Source organism: Salvelinus fontinalis, chromosome 12, assembly GCF_029448725.1.
Source record: "Salvelinus fontinalis isolate EN_2023a chromosome 12, ASM2944872v1, whole genome shotgun sequence".
Lineage (NCBI taxonomy): Eukaryota > Metazoa > Chordata > Actinopteri > Salmoniformes > Salmonidae > Salvelinus > Salvelinus fontinalis.
This window is the reverse complement of record NC_074676.1, coordinates 2,614,199-2,627,120: the sequence shown is the minus strand read 5'-3', so window position 1 is coordinate 2,627,120 and position 12,922 is coordinate 2,614,199. Positions and strand designations below refer to the sequence as shown.

Below are 12,922 nucleotides of genomic sequence, written 5' to 3'. Positions count from 1 at the left end.
AACATTTCTGCCCGAAATTGCCACAAAAATAATATTCACCCAAGAGCACAATGATATTTCCTATTAACTTACTGTGGTCCGTCACATCCCCCAGCAATACAGTTTTTAGGTTCAACCTCGCCCTGACATTATGGCATAACAACCGTTCCTGGACCAGACACCAAAAACAAGCCGCTGATGGACAGCACCAAAAGAGATGCTCTATTGATCTTGTTTCATCATGGCAGTCGGCAGCGGTCTGACTGTTGATTACCCCATATCCTGAGCATTCTTTTTGAAGCAAGAATTTTATATAATAGCTTAAATTTTAAAAGCACAAATTGATGGATCAATTGTCGTTTTATATATCAGTTCATAAACCCGATGCCATGGTATTGGGACATCGAAAATCTGTTCCCAACTACAGCATCTTGAATTTTATGCGGCATAGTTGTCAACCCTCTTGACCGTAAGTGAAACTGGTACATTTTATGATTTATATGACTCATTTTATGACTTTTATTTGGTGGCAGACAAACTAATTAATTGCTTTCTCTTTTAAGTCATTTCCTTTTCCATTTTTGTGGCAGAGCTGCGGTGAGTTTATAATTTTCTATTGAGAATACCTAGAGCTGGCTGCCCGGCCAAACTGAGCAATCAGGGGAGAAGAGCCTTGGTCAGGGAGGTGACCAAGAACCCGATGGTCACTCTGACAGAGCTCCAGAGTTCCTCTATAGAGATGGGAGAACCTTCCATGTTCATAGAAAGTGTTAAACATTTTCTCTCTCTCTCCCCCCAGCTTTGAAACTCAAAGAAACGGCCTGGTGTTCATTTATGACATGGCGGGCTCCAACTATACCAACTTTGAGTTGGACCTCAGCAAGAAGATTCTCAACTTACTCAAGGTTAGAAAGTACTGAGGCGGCATATTGTCGTATTTTTATCAATATCTGTTCACCAGGCTAATATGTTGACTGATAAGACTAAAATGTACACTCCATGTGTATGAATGAGAGGCCAGGATTGCGAAGTGGTGTTCCAAAACTGCAGGTCTGCTCTGTTCTACACCAGGGTGCTTTTCCTGCCAGGCTAAAGAAGGTGTTGATAGTGGGCGCCCCTGTCTGGTTCCGCGTGCCCTACAACCTGCTGAGCCTGCTGCTTAAGGAGAAACTCAGGGAGAGGGTGAGTGCAATGGTACTATCCTCACTATGGGTAGAATTGTATCTTCAAAAACAAGCACTAATTGCAACTATGAAGAACTGTCAAGAATGTGACTGTAGTAATGATCATTTAGCTGACGCTTCCATCCAAACCGACTTACTCAATGCATTCGGAAAGTATTCAGACCCCTTAACTTTTTCCACGTTTTGTTACATTACAGCCTTATTCTAAACTCAATCTACACACAATACCCCATAATGACAAAGCAAAAACATGTTATTCAGACCTTTTCCTATGAGACTTGAAATTGAGTTCTGATTCATCCTGCTCATCCTTGAGATGTTTGTACAACTTGATTGGAGTCCACCTGTGGTAAATTCAAACGATTGGACATTATTTGGAAAGACACACACCTGTCTATATAAGGTCCCACAGTTGACAGTGCATGTCAGAGCAAAAACCAAGCCATGAGGTCGAAGGAATTGTCTGTAGAGCTCTGACACGGGATTGTGTCGAGGCAAAGATCTGGGGAAGAATACCAAAAAATGCCTGCAGCATTGAAGGTCCCCAAGAACACAGTGGCCTCCATCATTCTTAAATGGAAGAAGTTTGGAACCACCAAGACTCTGGCCACCTGGCCAAACCTAGCAATCGGGGGAGAAGGGCCTTGGTCAGAGAGGTGACCAAGAACCAGATTGTCACTCTGACAGAGCTCCAGAGTTCCTCTGTGGAGAAGGGAGAACCTTCCAGAAGGACAACCATCTCTGCAGCATTCCACAAATCAGGCCTTCGTGGTAGTGGCCAGATGAAAGCCACTCCTCAGTAAAAGGCACATGACAGCCTGCTTTGAGTTTGCCAAAATGCACCTAAAGACTCTCAGACAATGAGAAAATATTCTCTGGTCTGATGAAACCAAGATTGAAATCTTTGGCCAAGTGTCACACCTGGAGGAAACCTGGCACCATCCCTACGGTGAAGCATGGTGGTGGCAGCATCATGCTGTGGGGATGTTTTTCAGCAGCAGGGACTGGGAGACTAGTCGGGATAGAGTGAAAGATGAACGGAACAAAGTACAGAGAGATCCTTGATGAAAACCTGCTCCAGAGCACTCAGGACCTCCTACTGGGGTGAAGGTTCACCTTGCAACAGGTCAACGATCCTAAGCACACGGCAAAGACAACGCAGGAGTCTCTGAATGACCTTGAGTAGCACATCTAGAGCCTGGATTTGAACCCAATCATACCCAAGAAGACTGAAGGCTGTAATCGCTGCCAAAGGTGCTTCAACAAAGTAAAGGGTCTGAATACTTGTGTAAATGTGATATTTCAGTTTTTTTTATTTATAGTACATTTGCAAACATTTCTAAAAACCTGTTTTTGCTTTGTCATTATGGGGTATTATGTGTAGATTGAGGAAAAACAACAATTTAATAATAAAGCTGTAACGAAATGTGAAAAAAGTCAAGGGGTCTGCATACTTTCCGAATGCACTGTATGTGGCCCTTGTAGGAATAAAGTCACCTCCTTGGTGTTGCTTACCAAGCAATTTAGCCATCGAGACAATGTTTTTTTCTGATGCCGCATGATAGAGACATGTTCTGGCATGGTGCAGAAGTAGGACCTCACAATTTAGAGCCAAACATTCCCCCTATATCTCTCAGACATTGCTTCAGTAACCCCCTGTCCCTAGTTTGGGAAATCAACAATATTAGAAGCAGATAAACACTCCTGGGACCTGGGCATGGTCGTTATGCTCCCTTCCAGTGTATAACACCTGACATTGGAGGGCGAACCGCCGTCCAGCCCTGCAATGTAATTGATACACAAGGCACTTCCTCAGCTGTCAGATCATTTTTATTTTTAATCCCAACCCCTGTCCCCGTAGGAGGTCTTTTGCCTTTTGGTAGGCCGTCATTGTAAATAAGAATTTGTTCTTTACTGACTTGCCTAGTTAAATAAATAAATGATTGATGGATGCAAGGCGTTTCCACTGTGACCTTTACTCAGCTTTCCCTGGGAGGAGTTAGTTCCTAACGTTTGGAATCGTACCCTATACCCATACAGTGGGGTGTATAATGTATGACACCATTGACAAAGATGAGCAATAATGACTGTATAACATAAATCATTCAAATACTGAGCTATATTGTATGCTCCAGAAAATGGTGAAATGATTCTTTAATACTATTACAATTGCCCAGAGAAAGAGATTTTGTTTAACAAGTAATACTTTTTTTCTCAAAAATGTAAGGGTCAAAATTATTAACACCCCTAAAGATTCTTATAAATAAAGAGGTCAAAAGTTTAGTATTTGGTCCCATATTCCTAGTATGCAATGACTACATCAAGCGTGTGACTACAAACTTGTTGGATGAATTTTGCAGCTCGTTTTGGTTGTGTTTCAGATTATTTTGTGCCATTTTGGAGTCACCTTTATTGTAAATTAGAATATGTTTCTAAACACTTCTACATTAATGTGGATGCTACCATGATTACAGATAATCCTGAATAATGATGAGAAAGTTACTGTGGTCAAAGATCATATCCCCAAGACATGCTAACCACCCCTGTTATTGGTAATAGTTAACATGTCTTGTGGTTATGATCTTTGGCCCTCTAACTTTCTCACTCATCATTATTCACTCGACACAATACATTTTTTACCATAAATTTCTATTGGGCACAAAATAATCTGAAACACAACCAAAACAAACTGCAAATGCATCCAACATGTTTGTAGTCAATCACAAGTAGGGTTGCACATTTTGGGGAATATTCAGGAGGTGGAAACATATGGGAATATATACAAATTATTATTAATACCTTTTAAATTTAGATGTTTTTTGCATTGGATATATTTACCATATCATATGGAGACAGAAACTTAAACCTTTTACCTTATCATAAGTAGACATAATTGCAAATTATTAAATCCTTCCAATAGAAATTTTAAAAACGATTTAGTTACGAATTGAACTTTAATTAAATGAGTTGACTCTTCACATGGGATGATTTCACTGAACAACAAAAGGGAATATTGAATGATCCCCAATGATCCATCGCATCTCCCAAAAACAGTTAACATACATCTGTAAAATGAAAGTCTAGAAACTACAGCTTTGGTTGTCTTCCTCTCAGGCTTCCATGTCTTCTCCCTGGACCTCCTCAATGTCCACCTCTTGAACATCAGACTCTGAGGTCTCATCTTCACTGTCACTTTCCAACCTTGTTGAGGATGGCTCGTTGTCAGGCTCAAAAAGCCTAAAATTTTGCCAGACTGCCAAGAACCTTGCCCTTATCCAGGCCAAGGTGGTGAGACACAGTAGTGATGACACCATAGGCCTTGTTGATCTCTGCACCAGACAGGATGTTCTTGCCTGCATACTTGGGGTCCAACATGTGCTCTGCGGAGTGTATGGGCTTCAGGCAGAAGTCTTTACGCTTTTTGATCGATTTCAGAACTGTAGTTTCCTCTGCTTGGAGCAACAGTGAAGTGGGCATGGCAGTACAGATTTATTCTCTTATATCTGCAAGTCGAGTCTGAACATCAGACAGGATGTCATTGTCTCCCTCAATCTGTGCAATGGCTACTGCTATAGGTTTCAGGAGTTTCAGGCTGCTTACCACTCTCTCCCAAAATGCATCATCCAGGAGGATCCTCTTGATGGGGCTGTCTAATTCATCATTTTCACCTCGAATAGAGGGACTTTTGTCAAAGGTTGATTGTTGTGAGCGCTGAGGGAACTTTATGCTCTTGGCCAGATTATTCTGCATCTTTGTTGCATTCTTCACACATGATTTTTTTGATTTAGTCATTAATGATCTTGTTTAACTATGACTTTTTTATGAACTTGAGGAGGTCATGAGATTGAACGCTTGGTGTTATCACCACAATCACATTATTCATTGATGAGATGACATTTGTAAAATGGCTCTAATATGCAATATCAAATAGGAATCCATTTATTGAACAAGGCACGGAGCATAATTCAAAAGCACACTGTTTGATTCCTTGACGTTGATTCATTGACTGTCCCAGTGATTCATTGAATGGGAATGAAATCAACCTAAACCCCTATTAATGCATGGAATCCAGTTTAGGACATCCTCAATTCTTAGTCAAGACTGAAACCTACAGCTTACGAATCAGGATGTCCTAAAAAGGATTCTGTGGTGGTCCAGTTTTTTAATATATATATATATATATATATATATTTTTTAAACGGAGCAAGGACTTAAGATCAGATGTTATCACTTGACTTTGGAAGTTGAAGCCCTCACTCTCTCCTACCTACTTCTCCTATCCCAGGTCCAGATGGTCAAAATGTCTGACCTCTGCCAGCACCTCCCCCGGGATTGTCTCCCAGAGCACTTGGGGGGGCTGCTGCCCCTGGATGCCCACGGCTGGAACGAGCAGCTCCTGGCTGGGCAGAACGGCCGTGTGGACCCCGTTGATGAGCTTGTAGGCATCCCACTGGCGGACTCGTCGGTCCACACCCCCGGGCTGGAGGCCATGTGTCTGCCGGAGTTCATGGCCCACCTGGGCAGGCTCCAGCGCTCTGGAATCCACCTGGAGTATGTGGAGATCCGCAAGGAGCAACCGCCAGGGACCTTCCACTGTGCCCTGTGAGTAGATGAGTACAATCACTTCTAAAGGGTTTGCTTTGTGTTGATCTACATTTCCAGGCATTTGAGCTGCATGGGGAGAAGCCTAGAGTTCTGGTCCTGTATTCACAAGGTGTCTCAGAGTAGAAGCTGATCAGAGCTTTTCTTGGATCAGAACCCTCCTATCGATTTATAATCTTATTTTTTATTATCTAAATGGCTAAACTGATCATATACCAGCAATCCTACTCTGGCCTTTTGTGAATACGGGCCCCCCAGCCCTCACTGGGTTGAAAAGGATGAGACTTTGGGTTTGTCCATTAAACTACCAAGGAAAGCATCAAACTGGGTGGCAAAACTTTGTATCAGTCCCTTGGAGCAGTAACTTGATACGGATTCATGATATTCTTAAATGACCAATGGCTGATTATGTCTGTCAATCTCTCCAGTGCTGCATACAACCAGGAGAGGAATCGCTATGGGGATGTCCTGTGTCTTGACCAAACAAGAGTTTGTCTGAAAACTAGACAAAACGAGGTGTGTACTTCTCAAAAGTCATATGACAATGTCATCAATGCAGTTAAAGTGTACAGTATCGTAACATAAGAGATATCAGTAACACTTTCTAGTAACCACATGTGCATATATTGCCTTCTATCAAGCACTTGCTGTCACCATTCACAACAGCATAATATGGCTCCAAACAGTATTTATAAATGCACATATACCTGCACATTACATATGGTTCCTAGAACTTGAAATATGAATTCTATATTTTATTTATATTCATCTTGAATAGGCTGTTAAGAGGACAAAAGAACACACAAAAGAACTGCGCAATATTGCCATAAGAGAATGCTCTCTTTCAACCTCATAGAATGTCAAAGGACATCTTTGTTTCATGTGTGTTGTGAGAAAGCCTCTACTTTTACACTCAGCAGGCTCACCAAAGGCCTCTGATAAACGGCTTAAAACCGCCTTGATAGCCCCCTCTTTTTATTCGCTCAATTTATTTGGCATTCATCCAACAGAGCTCTATAATGTTATCTGGATTGCTACTGTACAGCTCTGATGTTTATAGGACCCCTATTCTCTCGGTCGCTGTGACAAAGGCCTGTTTGTTCCCACAGAGATCGGACTACATCAACGCCAGCTTCATGGACGGCTACAAACAGAAGAATGCATACATCGGTACTCAAGGTACAACGATGGCCGTCTATGAAAGGACATCTGCTCGTTTCATCATCAGAGACTTTTGCGCTAGTCATTTTGATGGAATATTCATTCCTTTGTAAGAGGTTCCTTTGGTTCTCAAACTACTGGTGTTTTGGTAACACTAAAGTCAACAGGTATAAAGCATTATAATGTGCTTGATGCATTGAAAGACTTGTCATAAGCATGCACCCTGTGTACAAACCATTAGGAACACCTTCCTAATATTGAGTTGCACACCCCTTTTGCCCTCAGAACAGCCTCAATTTGTAGGGGCATGGACTATACAAGGTGTCGAAAGCGTTCCACAGGGATGCTGGCCCATGTTGACTCCAATGCTTCTCACAGTTGTGTCAAGTTGGTTGGATGTCCTTTGGGTGGTGGACCATTCCTGATAAACACGGGAAACTGTTGAGCGTGAAAAATCCAGCACTGTTGCAGTTCTTGACTCACACAAACCCGGTACGCCTGGCACCTACTACCCCGTTCAAAGGCACTTAAATCTTTTGTCTTGCCCATTCACCCTCTGAATGACACATACACAATCCATGTTTCAATTGTCTCAAGGCTTAAAAATTATTCTTTAACCTGTCTCCTCCCCTTCATCTACACTGATTTGAAGTGGATTTCGCAAGTGACATCAATAAAGGATCATAGTTATCACCTGTATTCATCTGGTCAGTCTGTCATGGAAAGAGCAGGTGTTCATTATGTTTTGTACACTCAATGTATGACCCCCTGACGATCCAGCCTAAATAATAATTTTGAGTCGGTTGAACATTTTATACATAAAGACCTCAGTGTGTATGAGCCTTGATGTAACAAGTAGATAATTCATTTCATTCTACTCTACTGTCCATAGGACCACTGGAGAAAACCTATGGTGATTTTTGGAGAATGGTCTGGGAGCAAAATGTGCTAGTCATTGTCATGACAACACGGTAATTACTTTTCTTACAGCTTACCTTTACCCAGTGGGAGTTGAAATTATATCAAGTCTTTGTCATGGCATGAAGTGGAGGATTGTTGTTAAATGATTCACTGACATTTGGAAATGCTGATATGTGGTGACTGTTGTGAACCAGACCCTTATATGTTACAATAGGGCACTTCTTGAATTCTAGAGAAATTTGTCATTTAGCCTCCTGGAGATAATAAATCTGTGTGTTGCAGGACGAACGAGGGCGGTCGGAAGAAGTGTGGTCAGTACTGGCCTCTGGAGGAAGGTGGCCAGGAGGTGTACAGTCACATGGCTGTGGTCAACCAGAGAGTGGACAACCACTCCCACTACAGCCAGACCACCCTGGAGCTGCACAACATGGAGGTACAGTAGCTAGCTACAGGTCTAAAGTGACCTCTGCTCCCTTTACACAAGGAAGAACACATTTCCTATTGCTGATTTGTTAAGGATGAAAATCTGAGATTATCTGTAGCACAGGCTAGCTGCATAGGGATGGCTGTTCACTTTAGCTGGAACAATTTTCACTGTGCAACACTACCTTGGTGTTGGTGTTGGCTAACATCAAAACTTCCAACAAGTTTGAACACGTTAGAACTCGTGCATATCAGTGATTTTTTTTTTTTTTTTTTTTACCACAATTTAACACTATCATGGTGTGTCTATCCCGTCCCTACCAGAAATGTGAGCAGAAGCAGGTGACCCACTTCCAATACCTGAGCTGGCCTGACTACGGCGTCCCCACTTCGGCCTTGACGCTCATCGACTTCCTGGGGGCCGTCAAGAGGCAGCAGAGACAGGCGGTGAAGGGCATGGGGCCCCAGTGGAGAGGCCACCCCCTGGGACCCCCCATGGTGGTTCACTGCAGTGCTGGCATAGGCAGAACAGGTGAACTATTAAATTCTCACTGATGACCACCACTCCTTTAGGCTCTGTATTTTGCTCAGTCATGTGACATGGCAAGATTTTATCCTGTATTATAAGCCTTATCCAGAAGGAGAATTACACCAAAAGGGAAAGCAATTGTCTGAAGATGCAGCTGGACCATCTGCTGGGACAGTTTGATGAAAAAGCTATAAAGGTTAAAAATCCAGGCATGTCACGTGATTCCACAAACCACAGGGCCCTAATAAGACAATATAAAGGCTCATACATGCTTATAACAAGTACGTTAATTCCCCCCAGATCACCTCAGTAACACGTAATGCACACAATTAAATATAATCTCTATGATGTGATAGTCATAGGTGTCACCCCCATTTCTCTAATAGGGATTATATTTCTATGGCTATCATCTTGGCTATAATGTATGGAGTCCATAGTGAACTAATGTTATTCCTGCATCTTCCCCACTTTATAATATATCTGTTGATAATGATGTCTCCCGCCTTCCTTCTCCCCAGGTACCTTCTGTGCCCTGGACATTTGTCTGTCCCAGTTGCAGGACATGGGGACACTCAATGTGTGTCAGACGGTGCGGTGGATGAGAACACAGAGGGCCTTCACCATCCAGACCCCCGACCAGTACTACTTCTGCCACAACGCCATCCTGGAGCATGCTCAAAGACAGGGCCTGCTCTCAGCCAGTCAGTGATGCCAAGGGGGTCGCCTCGTAGTTCTCGCAGCCAATCAGTGAAGCCCTGGGTGTTGTCTGAAAATCCAGGGGACACTTTGTAGCCAATCAGCATGTCTGCTTCTAGGGATTGCCATCACTTATTCTACCCTTTAAGAGGCCTCTAAGACAGACTCATTCCTCCGGACTCTCTCACATTTTAACGACTAGTAAGACGGATTTGTAGTGTCTCAAGAAGTTACGGTCCAAGTTATTGTTGTTTTCTACGCATGGACCACCATTTATTTGTTTTGGTAGTTTGGGCAATGTAAACCCCATGTCCTACCAAATATAAATCGTTTAGCTACATTCAAGTCTACTTTCCTATATTATTAGTTCTGTGTCCTCACTGAAATCTGTATTTTTATTTTGTCAATAATATCCACAGAGGGACGGTGAACCAATCTTGCATTCTTCTTGGAAAACTCGAGAGGAACATTTCCTCTTGACTTAAACGTCTCCTGGAGCTGATATAAATCGAATGGCTACTTTTAGAAGTTGACCTGATATGTATGCGGACTTCTCATCTTGCCCTACCCCCAAATCCAAGCCTCAACCACGATAAAATGCGTAGATGACCTTAAGTTCCACTTAAAGTAATGCTACACCTTAAAAAATGTGCGAGCTGCTAATAATGTTGCCATCTCAATGCATTTCCTGCAGATTGAAGAATTAAGGGCTGCCCTCACAACAGACTTCATTACGTTATTCACATGGGCTGTTCGAAAACTTTGTTTTCCATGACATTAAATGTTTGGTCGCCGCAATAGTCGTTACGTATGCTTCAGTGAGACACTGTCATGTACTTCTGTTGAGCCGCCAATGCTGCGATGAACATGATGTAGGAAGGCCATAACCCTGCTTCCGCCTTAAGACCCCAGTCTTAGACCTCACCTCAGTAAAGTGCAATATACTTTTATACACAGCCATGTTGAAGCACTTTGAAAAGGCTCTTCCCATCGTGCTATAAGATATTGCAGTTCTTGTGGTGGTATAGTGCATTTAAGGTCAAATTGCAAGGTTCTAAACATGTGATATAGGCATAACTTGATTGGACCTTTGACCTTCAGGCTTGTCTGGTTGTTCAATGGACACTTATAGAGACCATCGTGTCATGATTACATGTAGAATATTACCATTCCCATTGCTGAACAGTGTGTGTGCATCATATTACATGATATCTTGTTGGATGAAAGAATTTGTTCTTTGCTACTGAATTCATATTGAATTTGCATGTAGTGGAGCCTCGTTTAAGTCTGCCATCCTCGTGCACTCTTAGTGATTTTAGAATGATTACTTTCAATGAAGGACAGTGTGACCAATTGTATTTTTCTATTGTATTAAACAACTTTTTCTTACAAGTATTCAGACTTTAAAAGTATACATTAAAATTGCATTATATTTGCTCTGTTACTATTAGGTAGTATGATTGAGGACAATTGAATCAGATGTTGCTGTATGGAAAAACCATTTGTCTACACATGTACATTTCAAATGCTTCTGTCTTATGACCCAATACATTTTTTTTGCCAATTACGTTTTCCAACCAAAGGAGATTGGGATATGTTCAATAACATTTCAAAGGAAGACCAAACATGTATTCAGCACATTAAATGCTAAATGTTCATTCCTAATGGATTGTGTGTGCTTTTGTCATATTTTAGTCTGGTTTGTGTCTAGACAAATCATCTTTCTGAAAAATCTTGAGTTTATATGCACAGTGCAGTCAAATGTGAATTCCGGTGTTATACATATATATATATAGTTGAAGTCGGAAGTTCACATACACCTTATCCGAATACATTTAAACTCAGTTTTTCACAATTCCTGACATTTAAGGACCAAGTTTGTGAAATCCTGCCATATACAACAGGGTTCCCTGATCCTGTTGGAAAAAGAAAAGGTTTCTCCCTCCCCATATTGACTGATTCAATTCAATAATTTAAAAAAGACAATACAAGTAAAAGTTGTCTAGTAACATTTGAAGGCAGAGTCCAGGTCTCTCCGTTCAGAGACATCAGTATCAAGCCCATCTGTCTGGACTTCATCTCTCCATGTGCTGGCTCCCATACATATTTCTGTTCTATTACCAATGGCAGTTAGTACTTGTTTGTGTCAGATATTAACCTATCCTATGTTGAAGTTTGAACAGGCTTATAAAACCTACCCAATTATGGTTTCCACATAACGAGTGAGGCTGCCATCTGGCAAAAGCATCTCCAGTCCATCTTGTAGAAAATCGGCAGTTCATCAGTGGAACATGGAATGAAAAGGGTGTTGCTACTACTGGACATTTGTGCTGTACCACATACTAGGTTGAAGTTTGAACAAGTCAGACTAAACCTACCTAATGCTGTTCTCCCCATCGACGACCGTTGGTGAGCAGGCAAGATGTGATGCTGGAGGTGAGATCTTTGCCAGAGCCACATCGATGGGCATAGCAGTGTCGATCAGCTCCTGGGCCATCATCAAAGATACTGGTTGGTCACACAAACACACAGCACTGATTACATTATCAATGGTGGTGACGATTAGCCTGGTGGTACCAACCTGAATGCTGTGTTCACCTTTCTAATTAAAATGTGAAGTGAAATAGAATGGTGAACACAGCGATCAGGCTGGTTAATGCACTGGACATTATATGCATCTTAAAAGTAGAAAATAAGAAATAAATAATGTCTACATAAAGTATGTTTCACAATTGGGTTAAGAAATGTATCAAAGTAATTTGTACAAATGAGCCTGTGAAAGCTGTTGCTGCTGACAGGTCAAGGTTGCTGGTTGGATACTTGCCAACATGTGGCTGACTGTTCAATTCACAGGAACGCTCACACCGAGGGCATGTCTGCATGACGCTGATGAGGGCCCCCTTACTGGTATTCTCTATGCTCCATGTTTGGCTTAAAACTGGACATCTCTCAAACAACTGCAGCAGGCAATCTTATGAGGTGGTGTTGACTCGGAGGCCTGTGAAAGGGTTATAAAATCAGCAAAAAAAGAAACGTCCCTTTTTCAGGACCCTGGCTTTCAAAGATAATTCATAAAAAGCCAAATAACTTCACAGATCTTCATTGTAAAGGGTTTAAGGGCTTGTAAGTAAGCATTTTCCGGTAAGGTCTACACCTGTTGTTTTCGGCATATGTGCCAAATATTTATTTATTTAATTATTTTAGTTTATAATTAAATAAATAGCTTTTTAACATTTCTAAAAACCTGTTTTGCTTTGTCATTATGGGGTATTGTGAGTAGATTGGGGAGGGGCTATTTAATACATTTTATATTAAAGCTATAACGTAACAAAATGTGGAAAAAGTGAAGGGTTCTGAATACTTTCCGAATGCAGTGAATGCATTGGAATTGGAGGGCCATCTATTTTCAATTAGGATTTTCCATTCT

General features: G+C 41.6%; 1 protein-coding gene across 1 annotated transcript in view; it reads left to right on the top strand.

The window, feature by feature from the left end:
• LOC129866619 (tyrosine-protein phosphatase non-receptor type 9-like) overlaps nt 1-11,160 on the top strand; it is a 48,342-nt gene extending 37,182 nt beyond the window's left edge. Inside the window, exons 5-13 of the mRNA XM_055939380.1 lie at nt 779-884; nt 1,051-1,161; nt 5,449-5,765; nt 6,194-6,281; nt 6,875-6,944; nt 7,819-7,897; nt 8,130-8,280; nt 8,595-8,802; nt 9,318-11,160. Of these exons, the coding sequence (XP_055795355.1) occupies nt 779-884; nt 1,051-1,161; nt 5,449-5,765; nt 6,194-6,281; nt 6,875-6,944; nt 7,819-7,897; nt 8,130-8,280; nt 8,595-8,802; nt 9,318-9,508 (1,321 nt within the window). The 3' untranslated portion in view covers nt 9,509-11,160. The remainder of the gene's footprint in view (nt 1-778; nt 885-1,050; nt 1,162-5,448; nt 5,766-6,193; nt 6,282-6,874; nt 6,945-7,818; nt 7,898-8,129; nt 8,281-8,594; nt 8,803-9,317) is intronic.
• Nucleotides 11,161-12,922: the final 1,762 nt, after the last annotated feature.